Source organism: Hetaerina americana, unplaced genomic scaffold (genome assembly GCF_022747635.1).
Source record: "Hetaerina americana unplaced genomic scaffold, ioHetAmer1.1.p SCAF_5, whole genome shotgun sequence".
In the NCBI taxonomy this organism is placed as follows: domain Eukaryota; kingdom Metazoa; phylum Arthropoda; class Insecta; order Odonata; family Calopterygidae; genus Hetaerina; species Hetaerina americana.
The window spans coordinates 72,839,541-72,858,397 of NW_027287095.1; the positions used below are offsets into that span (position 1 = coordinate 72,839,541).

Consider the following 18,857-nt stretch of genomic DNA (forward strand, 5'->3'; position numbering starts at 1 on the left):
AATTGCCTCTCAATATCTCTCATATCCACATGTCCTGCCTTCTTCAAATTTCTACCACCAGCTTTTTCTCTTCTCCTATGAAGCCGAGTACTTCATTGTTTGTTCCCTTGTCTCCATTCATTCTATTTTTTATTACCTTTCACACTCACATCTCAAAGGTCTCCAATCTATGCTTATTATCTCACCTCGGATACCACGTTTCTAAGCCCTTCCAAACTAAAGTCCTTAGCCAACTAGAAAATTTCACGTCTTTTCTGTACATCTTCACTCATCAATTCCTGCCTCTTTCTAAAAGCTTAGTTCTAAGTCCTTTCTATTTTTTTTGTTTAAAAATTTACATGCCGTAGACAGCTGACTCCGCTATCACTTTCCAGCATGGCTCACCAGTCTTTTCTCAATTTTTTTATAATGTGACATTATCATCATCATAATTGCAAGGGATGCTGCAACAACAATGTTAGACATATGCAGTTTTGGAATCTTGTTTTGTGGTTTTTACATGATAGCCAGAGTATCAATGAATTTCTACTTGCTAACAGTTTTGGATTGAGTTTTAACATGCTACTTAAGTTATTTTCTACACTGAAACTCAAATTATTTGATGAAGCCAGGCTGTTTTTCATTCAGAAAAATCAGTACCTACTTCAATAGTCTCTTCAAATATGAGAATTATTCCTCTTCATAGCCACCAGCTCAGGAATCAATATGGACTGAAGAAAGCTTAGTGGGAACTCTGGGACCAATGGTGAAACATCGGTTCTCCATAAATAAATGAATTGGTAGACTTTGGCTGATGTATTGTATTTATGCACATTATTGATTTGTTCCTTCTTGGTCCAAAGTTAATTCTTCCGGGTCTTGAAAGTTGGATGTCACTATTTTTTAGAGTTTATTTTAGACAAGAATTTAAAATAATATTTGCATTGGAAAGCTTAAACAATAACTCCAACAATCATTTATGGTTCAGCCTATGCATAACTTTTAAAGTGAGCATAGCTAACTGATAATTTTGTCAGAATATTTGTGTTTAGCAAATATGTTCACGCTTTGTATATTATTATCTTTAGAAAGAAGAAGACATGGAAAACTACTTAGTGGTTAAATATTACAGAGGCCAAAAAAATCAATGCAGATGTTGTTCCTCACATAATTCGACGACAGCCAGACAGAAGAACAGCAAAACCCATGAATGAGTGTAAAATCCATGCCAAGAGAGCTAGGAGGGCATTAATTTCTTCTACTTCTGGGAGTACTACAGATGAAGAAGGGTCTTCAGTTTTGATTAGTAATGATGAGGAATTCATCATTCAAATAAACCCTCTAACACCTAGGAACAAGTATGCAGGAACCTTATGTTCACTCTCTAATCTCGCAAAGTGTGTAGGAACTCAAACCGTACCTTCCACTACAAATACTTCTTCCTATAATGATGTGTCTTGCCTGGCAAATATGAAACGTTCAGCTAGCAGCAATCATCAAAGCTGATGTATGTAGCTTCTTCACTGTTCAACAATACTCCAGAAGATTCTATTCCTTTACCAGACTAAGAACAGGAAGGTCACAGAATTGATTTGAATTCAGAGTATGCGTCCAACTTAAATTATTTGGAGTCAAAATTCTCAGGTGTAAAAACAGATAGATGTTCCTTTTCAGGGTTAGAATGCCGACATTAGTCAGATTTATCTTGTACAATAAATGTGAGCCACATCTGAAAGACATTCTTTTTGGGTATACCACCTTATAATTGCTATATCATTGAAAATTTAGCTCAGGAAATTGGAAATAACATAGCATGTAACCTTTTAACTTTAAGAGAAATTAAATTGGAACATACCTTTAAAGAACTTGGATAAACCCTTGGTATGTAAGTATGCTATTCCCCTTGGGTATTTAATTTAAATATTCCCTATTAAATTCTTTGTTTACTACATTTAGTATCTGGGCCCTCACCTGATAAAATTAAAATGCACATCCGATTGGCCTTCCCACCTGCCTTTCATATCACAATTATTAACTCTTATGAAATATAAATTGAAAACTCTAGCAGTCCTATCCACCAGTCTTTGACATGGTCATCATCATCAAATACTAAAGGTCTTGTCACCATAACCATGCCTCTCTGCTCATTGCTGCTTCCTTCAGGCCAGCATATGATGTCAAGTCCATCCCATGCTCCATAGCTGCTCTTGAAGAAAGCAGCTCTGGCACATCCTCTTGGTTTCTTCCCCATAAATTCTCCTTTGCATATGTTTTTAAGGCACTGATTAGGCCTTAGCGCATGCCCAATCGATTTTTCTTTTCTTTGTCCTATTGTTGTTTCCAGCAATCTGTTTTCTTTTACTTATTCTTTCTGCCCAGCTTTTATCCATCAGTTCTCTCCGAATCCTCATTTCCATTACCTCCACCTTGTTTCTTTCCCCTTTCCTGTTTGTCCATGTCCTATACATTCTTCTCTTGATCTTGGTCTCACATACATTTTTGTGGTTAATAATATTCCCTTAGTAGCAAACATTTTTGACCTGATCCTATGTAGTGTTGTCATAAGTGTATGTTATGTACATTTTGACATTTTCTTTTCTCTTTTCTATAACATGGACTGACTACAAAAAGGCAAACACAACAAAGTATTTCATTTCTGCAACACCAGATGGACTCATAAATTTTATTCCAGATGGCCATGGTGGTAGAGTATCTGATATAAAAGTAGCCAAAGATAGTGGCCATTTAGACATTTTGCCTCAAGAGTGTACCGTAATAGCTGATAGAGGCTTTAAGGATGTGAATTGCCTTCCGACTCATGCAAACTGTAGGCTGGTAAGGCCACTATCAGCAAAAGTCAAATGTAAAAGACACAAATATGATGTTATCATAGCGAAAAGAGTTGCTAGCCTATGAGTACACATAGAAAGAGTTATTGGAAGTCAAAAGGAGTTTAAAATACTTAAACACCATTCTTGTCTTGACCACAGTCTTATTGTTTACTTAATTTCAGTCCATTGGGTATAAAAATTGATTCTCAAGTGGGTGGATGCAATTCAATTAAACTCACTTCCAATCAACTTAAAAATGGCTGAACTGACTTGACCATTTCAGGAATGTGTTTCTCCTCCAGAAGCCTTTGGCTCTTTAATATATCATCACAATATGCAAATCAAATTCACCTAACCTTATTCCTACTTGAGAATTAATTTTAAAATTAGGGTCAAGCCATCTTATTCTCGTCAGCTGAAAAAAATTTCCTGTTCAGAACATAAAAGAATGATATAACAGTTCTTACCAGTTGGCTTTGATTAGGGAATTTCCACTGATGTATGAGAATTATTACAAAACAAAAATTCTATGAAAACCATTACATCAACATTGCAAATATTACTGGACCATGTGTCAATATAATCATTCATTTTCACTAATAACTTACACAAACTATTATTGAAATTCAGAAAACATTCAGATGTATCCTGTTTGTTAGATAATTTTAAAATCCAAGCAAGGAAAGTGAAGGAAGAGTCAAAAATCACTCTCCTAGGAGAGGGGACAAGATAGGATGCTAGATCATTCACCAAATGAGGCTATGTAGACAAGATGATTTCAATTTCTGCAAGAGTGGCATCATGTAATGGACATTTTTCTTGAGCTACTTTTCTTCCTCAAATTAAAAAAAAAAACATTGGCAGCAATTGAAAATTCTTTCAATTCTTTCCTCATCGAATTCATATCTTAGAGTTAGTTATAAGCAGGGGACAGGTGGAAGGTTTGATTAACAGTTTCCATGGAAACCAAGCCCACCTTAGTCAGTAAACTGTTCCCTCAGAAGAATAATGAGAAATGGCCAGTACACTGATAGACCTATTCCTAGATTTCACCGCACTAGTCTGCCTGCTGTCTCCTAGGATGGCCATAGAAAACATAAAGGAATATAATGCTTGATTTTCCAAAATGATGCACTATCCCATTCCCAAGAGAGTTCTACAGGGGTCTTTACCAAGGGGCTTTGGAACCTGCAGCAGCATTTCCTAGGATATCCAAGGTATTTCCAGAATCTGTGAGAATTCGCAATAATCTCACCACAGAATTTCAGGGGTTTTACCTATGTTTTCAGGTAGGTGATTGTCATGCTAAACTCCAGATGAGTACATCCAATTAATTAATTCAAGTTCTGACCCTAGAGAAGGTCAAATAGAACTCACCATTCTCCAATGTGGAAGACCCTTGGTCCCTTCATTACCATGGCGATGAGCCTATGAGATGGACCCAAACATCCTCCACCAGCACTCCCCTGCTTAGGAATGCTCTGCGGAGGCTGAGGAGGTGATGGAGCAGGCTGCGATATATGCTGCAGACTCCAGTCCCAGTTGTAATCATCATATGTGCAAAAGAATTCGGCACAACGTCGGATCTCAGCCCATGTATTGCGATTGAAAGCCATGCCCATGTTGTGCTTGCTGCTCACCCATGGAGTCACTTCCGCCTGATGGACATCACCAGAAAGAATGGAAGCATTGTTTAAGGGAAGTCCAAAAAAAAAAACATTCAGAATGCAGAACTGCCAATGCAAAATTTTGAATGTATTTTTAAGTGGCCAAACAGCAAGAGTATGAACTTAAATACTTTATGTGAGGAGAGAGAGAGCTGAAAAAATTGGATTTAAATGTACGAATTTAAATGACAAAAGGAATAAAGTGATATTCAGTATGCAATTCAAGAAAGAAAATTATAGGTTGCAACATGAACTAGCATGCATATTACATAGCAACAAGTGTAGTGGTTGAATAGATAAAAAAATAGTTATCCTTGTACTTAGAAGGATATGAAATAACGAGGATGTCATCACAAAATAGTATTTACACATGTAAAAGTTCAAATATATACATAGGAACACATGTGGAAACTACCTTCAGGAAACCTGGGAGTGGCATATGTACATACTAACCAAGCTTTCTATTTTGATTGAGGTTCTGCTTCATGTAACTAAGATAGCTGATGGTATATTTTTACATATTAGCTTATAAACAAATTGAAAGTACTAGCATCTCCATTCCTGCGTGGATAAGTCTTCAGGGTAATAATACATATTGAAGCTTGACATGACACATAAATTGTGATTCGATTTTATAATGTTGAAGCATTACAGCATAGAAAGTTTGGGTCAAAGAGAATTTATACCTAGCTGAAAACAGAAATATGATTATGCACAGAAAAAGATGAAGAAATGGACGCAGTAGGATCACAAAACTGGTTTTCCAGTTGGGAAAAATAAATCTAACACAACGATTAAAATGCAAAAGAAATTTCAGTATAAATAAATGTTATTCATTCTGATGGATTATAGATCTGCAAATGTTATCATTAGATTGACTGCTTTTTCATATTTAAAATGTCTAGGATATTTATCTTCCATACAACTGGGGCCAAAAAATGAAAATTCACCACAATCCGCTAATGCTCATCAGTGGAAGAACACTACGAGTTTGGTATTCTAGCTTGTGGAATGCTAAAAGGAGGGCCCAGTTGAAATATGGGTAATTCTTGGCTTCCCCAGCTCTATCCAGGCTGCGTTGTATTTCAGATAGCAGATTTTTCTGGAAAACTACAGATGGTACAGGGATACTTTAAGGAACTGGCTCCCCTATTCTGACTTGTGAATTTCCACCTATCAGAATAACCTTTGGGTAAAGGGTGCATATATACAGAAGAATGACCAAATACTAAAAAAACACTAGAAATAATTGTAGTTCTGAAGCTAAACTATTGTTAGAAATGGAAATTTTGTGGATTTATGCTATCATTTTGAGTAAGAATGTACAACGAAAGAAAATATAAAATTCAATAGTTTCCAACATTATGAATTCAAGGCATTGTATTGGATGCTTTACTTCGGGCCAGCCACTTCTGCTGGTGGAATTTCTGCACATCTACAGATTTTTTTGACAAAAACAGTATTACAGTATCACAGTCAGGGGTCATAGGTGTGGGGGGTCAAGGCAGTTTTTTAAGTCCTTAATACCAATTTAAATCTTAACAAATTTATTATTAGGTATAAGAATATAAAAATGGTCATTTCATTTAATGCAGTGAAATCTATAACCAAACAGCACACTTCCTAATTGTTTTTCAAAAAGAATTTTTAAGAAGAAAACACTTCCTTTTGTGGCATAAGTCACCCAAAGGAAAACATTTTCATGAAAATGTTTATTATTTATTAGGTCACGCATCATTTTGCGATAATTTCCCATTAATCAGATATGAACATGGAGTATTAGCTTATAGATAATATTCTATGGCTCTATTTCACATATGAAAGTACATAAATGGTTTAGTATTGGCTGCATTCAATATTTTCATAACACATATTTCAGAGGATGAGCAATATTGTTAGCGTATGCAGATTACATACATGATCATTCACTTGTTTTTTTTCTTCTCTTGCACATACTGAACACTGGAAAAGAATAGGTACAGAATGCATTGCTATGGATGAAAGAGGAAAATGAATAACAAAATTGTTTCAATGAATAGAAACTTCTTTCAATTCAGATAACTCAAAAAATTATGTAATATATCCAAGAGGATTTGGAATTTCATTTATCCATTCTGAGAATTCTGAGAGATTCTGTGGAATTCAAGATTCCTCAAAATTAACTCTGCCTATGAACAAATTCTTTTCTAGAATAAAGGATAAATCTTTGATTAACATATTGAAACAGCATTTTTGAAAAATGTTTAAGTTTTAATATAAAAAAAGGAAATATCGCATTTAAATTTTTTTGCATCTTGTAAATTCTTATAGGCCAAGAGTAATTTATTTTGTCTGTCTTCTAGGAAGAAATTCTCCAACTTGATGTTCTAATTTTTGGAAAAGGGTTATCTGCCATATTTTTCTCCCACTTCAAGTCTGTAACTCGTTCGAGAAAACAAACCTGATAAATGAGAAAAATAGGCAACAACTCAATGTAACAATTTAAGATCGTAAAAATCATTTCCCTTGACCCGGATCCCAGTCAAGGTGAATGATTTTTAGACCCTGAAATTGTTGCTTTGTAATGCACCTTTAGCAGATTACTTCATTATGAGTTGTAGGATCTCCCAAAGTCTCTGGGAATTTGTCATAGGAAAATCTTTAAACATGATGGTATTGTCCCTAAAATGTGAAATTCTTTTGAATTAATTCAGTTAGCCAATTAAATCCTTCAGTAACTGTTAATTGCAAATCAATATGGAGCATATGTATCATATCTAAGAAGCTCAAATACCTCTGGTTTCCATTTTATCATTTTTTCAACATCCAGACATCTTTGACTTATAATCAGTATACTTTTGGAATACTAGTCCTAGGTACGGGGTGTGGCAACATAACTTCCTTTTTTCAAACGCAAAATGCTTTCAAAAAAGGAAGTTCTGTAGCCGCACCCTGTACCATTACGATTGTAAGTCCAAAACGATAAGTGAAATTAACAAGGCTAAAAACTCTACCCCTTACAACTAGCATTCTGCATAGGTGGAGGAATTACCAACTCAATTAGGCTGATGGGTGATCAAGCTTTAGTTAGAAGTTAGTTCAATGATTGAAATTATTGCTTAGTGCATTACAGAATGAGTGATATCTATGGAATGGGAATCAATCAAACAATTGGAAAATGAAGGCATTGAGGTTCTCAAAGAAAAGGAAGGCCAAGTTAAATATTAAAGAGTATGGCCATAAAGTAGAGCAGGTAGAACAGCTCACTGGTTAAGGAAGTATTTTAGATGAAGGCGTGAAAAGAGATGGGTATGTTAAAAGGAGAAATACATAATCTAAAGAAGGTTTTACAAAGCGAGGAGATAATTGATGACAGGGACCTTAAGTAAAGATGAAAAGAAATGTCTGTTAAAACTTTACTATGGAACATGGTTCAGAATGACTCTGAAATATGCTTGTTAAGGCAAGAGGACACTAATAGATTAGAGGCTTTTAAGACATGGATGTGGAAAAGAATCCAACAAGTTTAATGGATGGAAAAGAAAATAAACAAAGAAGTCCTGGCCATGACGCGGGATAATATATAATAGTTGGAAGAAATTCGAAATGGGGTAGAACAAATGGATGCAAGGGATATTGAGTGGCAATGACAAGTACCCAACATTTTGACCAATTTCAATGATAACACTTCGAGATAGGCAAACTGTTCCATCCACTCTAGTTCATGAACTCCTATTGTAATGTTAAACAAAGCTTCTCTCTTTCTTGAAAACTGTATACCCTTTTTTTTACTTAAATTTATTCTCCTCCCATATCTATCATACTAACTTTCCAATGCACTTAGCAAGCATGCCCCTTGGCTGACTGGCAAACTTAAGCCTGATTTAATGGCTTCCCTACCGATTTTCAGTCCTATCCTCAATTCTTTCAATGCCTCTTTAACCATTCCCACCTACTCTACATATACACGGAAAAGCATGGTGATAATGGACAGCCCTGTCTTACTCCTCTTCCTCACACTGTCTATCTGGGCTCTCCATCCCCCACTTGCACCTGAGCAGTCTGAGACGTGTACAGATTGCGGATAAGTCTCGCACCCCTCTAATCTACTCTAATTTTCTGTACCATATCCATTAATTCTACCCAATTCACTCAATCAAACACCTTGTCTAAATCTACGAAAAAAAATAAATCCTGATTGTATTTTAAGTTTCCCTCTGACATCATGATTGTTATGGCCTCACACCTGTCTCTCCAACTAAAGAAAGAACTGGGGTTGCAATTCATGACACATTACATAACTAATTATTTTGAAAATACAAGGGCCTAATTTATCAAAAATTGCAGCTATCTTCTTGCCAATTTGAAGACAATATTGGAAACAGCCACATCTCATAAATAATATATTAATAATAATAATTTAAAGTAGATACCAAAAGAATGAAAATTTTGAGCATCAGTGAATAAACACTCAGTGAACAAACAAACCCACCGGAGATGGGCTCGAGCACAGAATACTTCCACCATGCAACAGGCATGGCTGGACAGTCAGTAATCTATAAAAATAAATGATATGAAACAAAATTCTAATATTACTGCTTTATTAGTTGCTCTTCATCTAAGTATCTCATAAATGTAAAAAAATGTCACCACTCATCATAACAGGATGATCAATTTAAGAGAAAATTTAAAAAAATTAGGCCACGGTATACAAAATCTAATCGGAATAAAACTTTGTTAGGCTGGCTTGAAACTTAAGGCATCCTCTGAGATACAGACTTTGGTTGGGAGTTTGTTAAGATATAAAAGGAAGAACTCTCCCAGGCACTTCTCCTTTCACTAGTTAGGCTACAAACTTTAATTGATAGCTTCAGCTTGTTAAGCAGTTTCATGGACCTCTTGTCTTGGGAGATACAAGTAACAGACTTGAACCAAAATTTGTTCAACCATGTTTGAACCATGTTTTGTTTTGGTGTAGTTCAGAACCAAAAGTATGAAATTCTATGCAATGCTAATTACACTTGGTAAATCAATAAAAGAATTGAAAAAGTGGTTGGCTATCTCAGACTCAACAAGGATGGGACAACTAAGAATTTTGGGTGAGATGATATTTTAGGTACCCTGTAAACAATATCAATGAAACAGATTAATGGGCAAAAACCAGAACAAGTCTCAGGTTGGGTAAAACAATTGTGCTTTCAGAACTTTGATTTTGAGATGCTCTTACAAGTTTTATTGCTGGTCTTTCATTTTACTTTTCTATAACATGGCATGTGCATCTTTATATAGAGCATGAAATCTCTATTGAGTGAATTTTTTGTAGAGTTCCCTCAACAAAAAAGGGAGAATTCTGTGAATGGAGGAACGCAAAAAAGATTATAGAACATGTAAGTTTTCTTCTTTTGGGAATATGAAGAACAGAAAAATTGTTTTGTACTAGTTTTCCTGCTAAGTAGGGCATAATTTCTTGGCTGCAGTGGCAGTTGCTTCACTATATGTTCTTAATTTGTCACGTAATGACTAGATACTTTACAGTGGTATTTGATATTATCCTTCAGTCACTTACAACTTCTTGAATCAAGTAAAATAATATCTATCACAGTAATATAATGTAGTGGTATAATAATGATAAGAATTCAATATACAAGGAAACAAACTAGAAACCAATATCTACCTATTCCATGAGAATTATCACATTATCAACTAGGATACAGTGCTTCCATAATTTCATTAAATTACTAGGAATTTTACTCACAATCATTACTTATGACTAAAAACCTAAAAAAAATTGAAAGAATTTCATGAAGCCATAAAAAACAGAAGGAGAAGCAGGAATATATATATATATATATATATATATATATATATATATATATATATATATATATATATATATATATATATATATATATATATATATATATATATATATATATATATATTTCCATATGCACATTATTACACACATACATATAAACAAACACACTTATACATGTATACATAGACACACACAATCAATGACATTTAAAAAAGTGTAAGGATTATTTCATGCAGGACACGAGTGGAGAATTGTTTCACATTCCACTAGAAGAGGAAGTTGGAAAAAGCAGAGTAAGTGAAGAGATGACCAATACACTACCTTCTGGTAGTGCTGGTAGAGGGAGGGTAGGATCTGGAAGCTCCAGGATGGGGAGATGGACCCCGCAGATGCCTGTTGGTGGCGCTGTTTTGCTTTAAGTGCCTCCTTCTGGTGAAGGGACAAGGACAAAGACACAGGTAACACACGCAGAGGTAACACGCGGGGATGGTAGATGAGCCAAAGGCAGAGACAGAAGACAGTTAAGAGAATATAGTTACTGCACAAGAATACACATGAATGGGATAGAAACAGATTTTATATTACTGCCCCTTCTACAGTGAGTGATAGGTGTGTACTATTATATAGAGAAAATGTGTAAGTGGATTAAAATTTATGTGGGATAGAGTTATGCTGTAAATGACTACTGTTGTCTCCATTCATGAACAATGTGTACTTTCCATCTTCATGACATTCCTAATTCTGGGTGAACTGGGTTAAATTAACAGGGTGTTAATTCTGGGACATTCAGGGTTACGTTGTGACCCACTTTAAAATAACAAGCAAAATTTTAACTATTAGTCACTAGCTTCATTATTCATGTCACACAAGGCACTACATGCTGGCGAAACATTGTAATTCTCTGTTGCTGATGAAATAATTGAGCATTTTCTATTTGCAACGTTAATTTCCATACCTATGGTTGGTAGGCAGAAAGATATGCTGTTGATCTGATCATAAATTAGATCTGTAACTACTCTTGATACTAAGAAACAAATCATGTTATTGCAGCATCAGCTTATTAGAGAGCAAGCTTATCCCATCAATAATTCATCTCGGCATCAATGGGAACAAATTTCATTGCTTTCTCAAAATAAAGAAGTAAAAATTCATCACGAGAATCAAATCACTTAAACAGCTAACGACCAGAAAATACTTTACCAAAGATGGTGGCACATCTTGAGCTAATTTAAGGTCAAATATTACTTATGACCAAAAATATAATTTGTCAAATGGTTTGTTGTAGGTATTAGCAAATAATATAAACTATAATGATATAACAAAAGAATAATAATAAAAGTGATTTTGAATTTGAAGGATGAAAATAAGGACAAATAACTTTTACCGCATAACTTCTCTTATAAAGCATCAGACATAGAACCAGGGACAACATGCATAAGGAAAACTATGGCAATTCTGGTTTTTTTACCCAAATTTAATAATCATTGTATATTATGCAAGGTTTTGATACTCTTGCATCAACAGCTTCAAGCCTCGTAACCCTGTGCCTGATGGATCAGCATATATGTTTACAACCTAGAAGTTTTCTCCATATATGTTAAAATCCAGAAGTTACTGAATACCTAAAAAAATTGACCATAAGAGGAACAATCTTGTTTTACATCAATACCAACATTTACAGTTGCTGTCCTTGGTGTTAGTTAATGCAAAATAGAAAAAACTCTTTGGGGTTGTCCATATGCTATTCTACCTGAAGAGAGATGAGTCTGACATGGGGGAGAAAAGGGGCTACAGGAAAATTATTGGTTATGCCTTCTGGATGCATTGTGCAACTTGCCTCGATGAAATTGCATTCAAGGATGATGACTTGAAACAGAGTGACACTATAAATTATAAAGCTGATTCATATTATATTGGAATGAAAATAACATGTGCATGTACTTTTAGAGCAAGATGGTAGGTTAGCATGTCGTGAGCATTAGACATGCTGAGAAAAATGAAAATGGCAGCTCAATGTGTTTTTCCTGCTCATCACTGCATCAAACATTTTGTAAACAATTTCTTATAGAGTAAATGCTTCCTAATAGCATATATTATCATTTCATTTTACTTCTGAATCTTGTCGGGCATTAAAGAAAGTTATTTCAATTTACAGACAATTCATAATACCTGTATGTGTATTACATTACTCATTAATCACTGGCACATTATAGAGAAAAATGACCAGTTTGGTGGATTGGGTTAAGAAATTAGGGCAGCAATATGGAACTGTAGACACATACATATATACAAGAAGATTATACAAAGAGGAAGAGTGTAGAGTAGAATGTGGTTATGATGTTCTTCAATTAATTGAGAAAACATTGCAGCACACTTAGAATATGGATTTTACTATATACTAATAAACATTATTACTAAATATTCATTGATTCATAATTTAACCACACTTTTTATACCTCAATAGAAATTACAGGAAAAATCAAATATATTTTTTATTCGATTGTTAAAAGATTTCAATTATCATAAGCATGAAATATCACCTTATCCTTTTATTGAAGAAAGAATATTTAAAAAATAAAATCCAGGGTAATAATTTGCATACTGCATTATGAAATCGCTTGGACTTTGAGCCCTAATAATAGGACTCTGAATAGGATCCAATCGGACACTTTGGATCCTCACATCATTAAAATTTTAATTGATATAAACCTAATTTTAAACGTGAATTTTTATAAAATTCTTCTGAAATTAAATTTTTAAAGTTTCACTGTCTTTATATAATTATTATAATTTGATATTATTATTGTAACACTTTATTTAAGCAATAACTTATGATTGAAGCTGAACATCTGATTTCGAAATCCTTCACTTCACTAAGAGAAAGTCCCAAATTCTTCTCAACAAGCTTTCGGAAGAATACTGTTTTGAATGGTTATTTTCGTTCCTTGGAGGTGAATAAAAAAATGTTAACACAGCCAATGTATTACTTTCTCCACACAGTTTTCCTTATTATAATCACCAATAAGAATAGAATTTAATACTGATGGTAACACATTACATTACTCAAGGTTATTAAGAGTTTCTTTGTGCGGCATCACACAGTTACAGGTTCAAATTCTCACCAATAAGCCTCAAACTGTACAGACTTTTACGAGGGGTTACTCAAAAATAACCGGAATTGTGCTACGGTTGCTGTGGCTTAATAGTCCACATTTCTTCCACTAGGTGAGCATAGCACACCTTGTTACAAGTTCTAGGAAGGCATTCTTGTTGTCTGGGCATTCTGTTTCGCTTGCTCACTGATTTTCGTCATAGCAAATTTAAATGAACAGCGAGCTGCTGTTAAATTTTACATTGAAAGACCATCTCCAAACCTAACCAAATTTTTTTTCCAAGGTCATTACTGGTAATGACTCATGGTTATGACCCTGAAGCCAAACAACAGTCAAGCCAGTGGAAAACTTCACCGTTGCCTCACCCAAAGGGATCTCGTGGAGGAATAAAAACATCCAGACGATGCTCATTTGTTTTTTCGATGTGAGAGTGATAGCACATTCGGACTTCATCCCACCAGGTCAGACTGTTAATCAGGCTTTATATTTGGAGGTTTTAAAAAGATTGCTTAACAGTGAGTAAGAAAAAAGACCCAATTTGTAGGAGACAAAGGACTGGTTTTTCCACCATGACAATGCGCCAGCTCATGCAGCCATTTCAGTGAGCCAGTCTTTAGCCAAAAACAACATAACTCCCTTGCACCATGCCCCTTGCTCACCTGACCTCACTCCGTGGTCCAGTCTGGTTCAGTTTGGAGTCTGTCTTTCAATACACTGAAAGTTTCAATTCAGTTCTCTTTTTGCTGTTCATTCAGGACCCAAAGCACGAATTTTGCAGAGACCCTTTCATCTTCTAATCTTCTGACAAAATTTGCTCAACTAATCGGCACTTTATTCCATATAGCTTACTAATTTCTTCAATAGTCGTCCGTTGGTCTTCAAGCATGATTACACAAAGCTTTTCTAAATTTTCATCAATTCTAGAAGTTTACCGACGTCCTGAACGAGGTTTGTGGTCAAGTGACTTTTCACCTTCTTTGAAATGAGAAAATCATTGGTAAACTTGAGTTCTTCCCATAGCACAATCCTTGTAAACTGTTTTTGACCTTACAACTGTTTCTGCACTGTTTTTCCCAGGCAGGAAGCCAAATTTCACAGTGCCGTTCACTTAAATCTGCCACGATGAAAAACAAAGAGCAAGCAAAACTGCTTTTACAAAACAAATTGCTGTAACTGACCTTGACCTTTCCAGAACTAGTGACAAGTTGCGCTATGCTTACCTAGTGAAAGAAATGTGTACTACAAAAACTCCTTCAACTGCAGCACTATTCTGGATATTTTTGTCTACCCCTTGCATACTATCCGTATTTTGGGATTTCAGGTGTCGGATTCTTGATGCATTATACAAAAGGATTAATAAATGAACTCGACATTTTAAGAACATTATTCCCTTGAAAATTACCACCTGAGGTGCTAATTTATACTCTTCCCCATACTACCATTAATTTACATGCTGGATATTTACCCTTTTTTATATAGCAACTGAGGCAAATTTGACTGGTTGGAGAAAGTAACTGACCCAATTATGTGAGTACTAAACTATATAAATTCTACAAAACACTACATGTATTGCAAAGTTTTTCTTACCATATTTTGCATTACCCAAAAAACTCTACTGCCAAATTTTCATAACCATACATGATAACAATAAAGGTCATATTCACAGAACTTGAATTATTGCTTTTCCAGAGCATAATTCTTTCTAGTGGTCAGGGAAATCACTATCACGCAATAAAATTCTATCTATAATCTGAATTTTAAGCAAGTCGCCAATAAATAGTTCTTTGAAAAAAACTCTGCACACTAATTAGCTCAAAATAACTTCAATGCTAATCCATTGAAATATTCTAAGGTAATACTGGAGAATTTCTAAACTTATAGTAGGTATCCGATTATTAAACTATGACAAACATATCTACGATTTAATTATATATGTACAAAAAATGGACACATGAAAAGTGAATTAACTCATTACATTTTTCATACATTTCTTAACTATGAAATTAAGGTAGATATTGCAGTATTGCAGTATTCATATTTAAATTTTATTAAGCAAAAATTCATTTAAATTACTATATTTCAAATTGACTCAATTGGCTGCTATTAAAATAATAATAGGTTAAAAATCATGATAGGAGTCATTATAAAAGCAGCAGATAAAATTTCTGGACAAAACAAGCATCCACAAAAAGATATTAATATGTACACACATTTTCATGCAGTTATATAGACGAAGAATTTACCAACTTTGAATTATACCAAAGGCTGGGTGACTTTGAGCAGATTGGCCTGAAAATGTTTGAAGCACAGACTTTCTGCTTATTTTAAACCAAATATAACATAAACAACCACAGTAAAACCTATTTACATACTAAATGTTCCACTAGGAAAAACATTTTGGCATATTACTGACTGAAGTTTTAAGTCCATATCACATGGTTTACATAGATCAAAGAAAGCTATTACGAGGAATACACAAGGAGTACGAGTAATACACATTGAATAACATAAAGTTAGCAAGGAGAAAGAAGTGATGTGCAAAATAAATTCCAGCCTAGCAAAAATATTTAAAAACTGAAGAAACTACTTACTCATACACAGTCTACGACAATGGAATACCATGTGGAGAGCCACTTTTTCCTTACCATGAAACATCATGAAATATAAGTTTTTAGCAAAATATATATATATATATATATATATACATATATATATATAAACATATACATATATATATATATATATATATATATATATATATATATTTATATAAACATATATATATATTTATATAAACATATATATATATATATATATATATATATAAACATATATATATATTTATATAAACATATATATATATATATATATATATATATATATATATATATATATATAAACATATACATATATATATAAACATATACATATATACATATATATACATATATATTTATATATATAAACATATACATATATATATATATAAAATTAGCAATCACATTAATATAAATATAATTTAAATGGAGAGGCAAAATAGCACTGGCGAACAAAAAACAGAGAAACACATGAAAATGCAACTCACACATATACACATATTCTGAATATTTGATGGTCAAACCACCTTCCTCTGGGGAAGAAAGACTAGCTTCTTCCCCAGAATAAGGTGGTTTGACCACGGAAAAGCCAGAACACCTATGAGTTTCATTTGTAAGTGTTTCTCTGTGTCTTTTTGCAAGAGCTATTTAGTTTCATAATTTTCCTGATTCGGCAGCATATAACTTTTGCTCATAAAATATGTCAAAGTTGAGGAAACTATAATATTAGGAATAAATATCACATTAGTAATTGAATATTAAAAAAATATCCACACAGATTCAAAGTAATTCCTTATGTAACTAACTTAAAGGATATTAAAGGAGTAGAAATTACTTACTCTTTTAGCATCACCATAGTAATTATAAGTCTTGAGGTATGTGCCTAATGATAACACATTGCACTGTTCACAGCTGGCTTTACGAGTTCTTTCCATTAACCTTAGGACGTGAATGAAGTCTTCTGTTACATAATGGTCTTCTTCAAGAAAAAGAACTAGCCCTACAAGTAAAATACAAATTAGTCACACTTTTCAAGGGATGAACTTACACATATTTAAAGAAATTTTTAAATGAGAATATAATTGTTCCTTACTGCAAATACAATTCCATAAAATCCAACTCATAAAAACCATTCATGAAAATATTTGCTCAGATTTGATTTTTTGATATTTATTAAACATGACTCCAAAGTATTTTCAAAATTAGCAAACATGGCTGGGAATTCAAACAATTCTATCGCAATTTGCCTATACAGTATAACTATAAAGCTGTCTATGCGCAGATTATCTACAAAACGAATATTTAAGCACCTGTTCCAACCAAAAATCAATATTTATATGAAACCCAAGACTGGGGTAGCCAAGACTTGGGGCAGAAATTCATGGTATAGAGTTTGACACATGACTGCAGAATAGAATAATCCAGCAGGCATAGGACCATGAAATTTTTAATTTAGACACATAATACAAAATTCACCTGAATGGTTTCTTGTTACTTCAAGCTGATCAAACACTCGATTAGCCTTCCACCACCAGTGATGCTTTGTCTGAGTAAACTTGGCTTCTCGATAGTGTCCATAGAGATCTGGATATGGAGCATTGTTGCAGCCTTTTAACAGAGCCCTGATAAAAGATATTAAACATTAATTACCAAAAAGATCCAACCATAAAATTCCTAAAGTGCAATATGCTACTCCAATATGCTTTTTTTTCAAATTAGCAAATATTCCCGCAATAGCCGTTGTCTAAAGGTCCCATTTTGATTTTATCTCTAATGGAAATTAATGAAAATACATATTAACACCATGGATTATTGGAGAAAATCAACAGATCTTCACTGCAACGTAAACTTGGCCACCTTTATTTCTAAAACTTAACCAATCAAATAACGAGCCATTTTTGCAAACATTCATAAAAACTTTTAAATTTTCGTTGTTAGAGTTATCTTTGACCTAACCTGACCGTTGCCACCAGGAAATTTGCCTAATTGCAACGTAATTGTGTAAAATAAAAAAAAATATATATATATATATATATTTTTTTTAAGAAGAACTATATATATATATATATATATATATATATATATATATATATATATATATATATATATATATATATATATACATACACACACACACACACAATTATATGTAGGTGTGTATATATATTAATAAATATAAAGATATATTTTCATATAAATATATATATATATATATATATGTATAAAGAGGAGAGTTTTAAATATATTAACTATACTCACTGTTCTTTTTTAATATTCCTGGGGCAGTCATTGGGATCATCTCCAGGGAAAGTGTCTGGATGTGTTTGGATGGAAGCTGGGTAAAACACCTGCATCACCTTACAGAAGTCCACAGAGCGCACAAGTGCATTGATGCCCTCATCATAATAGTCATGGCTGAACACAAGCAAGGCTTTCTCTATGCCACGAGCTTGAGCTAAAGACACAATTAAGTGACGCAAGTAAGCAATGCGGGTGTGAACCTGAAAAAAATTAATGAAACTGTCAGTATGATATCCACAATAAATTACAAATTATTAAGTGGGATTCGACATAAAAAGAAAACTATGACCAAATATCCACTAGTACCATCACCAAATTATTTAGTTCTTCAGATTTTTTTTCATTGTGCCATTTCATCTAACAGAAAAAAATCACATGTTATTGCATTCTGCAGCACTGATGTGCCTTTAAGTTTTATATTTCCGGTCATGTTTCGACCAACTTTTAAAATTTTAACTGAAAAGTTTATCTGATTAACTTATCCATGCATTATTAAGTTAAATATGGATTGGTGAAAATTTTTACTATCTGTAATAAACAAAAATTCACAATTACTTTCCCTATTATTTTAT

General features: G+C 33.5%; 1 protein-coding gene across 1 annotated transcript in view; it reads right to left on the reverse strand.

Moving 5' to 3' along the window:
* The window catches only part of Mgat2 (alpha-1,6-mannosyl-glycoprotein 2-beta-N-acetylglucosaminyltransferase), a 52,603-nt gene that overhangs the window by 5,841 nt on the left and 27,905 nt on the right, over positions 1-18,857 (reverse strand). Inside the window, exons 4-8 of the mRNA XM_071592537.1 lie at positions 18,244-18,485; positions 17,461-17,606; positions 16,824-16,984; positions 10,596-10,703; positions 4,188-4,468 (exon numbers count right to left, since the gene is read on the reverse strand). Of these exons, the coding sequence (XP_071448638.1) occupies positions 4,188-4,468; positions 10,596-10,703; positions 16,824-16,984; positions 17,461-17,606; positions 18,244-18,485 (938 nt within the window). The remainder of the gene's footprint in view (positions 1-4,187; positions 4,469-10,595; positions 10,704-16,823; positions 16,985-17,460; positions 17,607-18,243; positions 18,486-18,857) is intronic.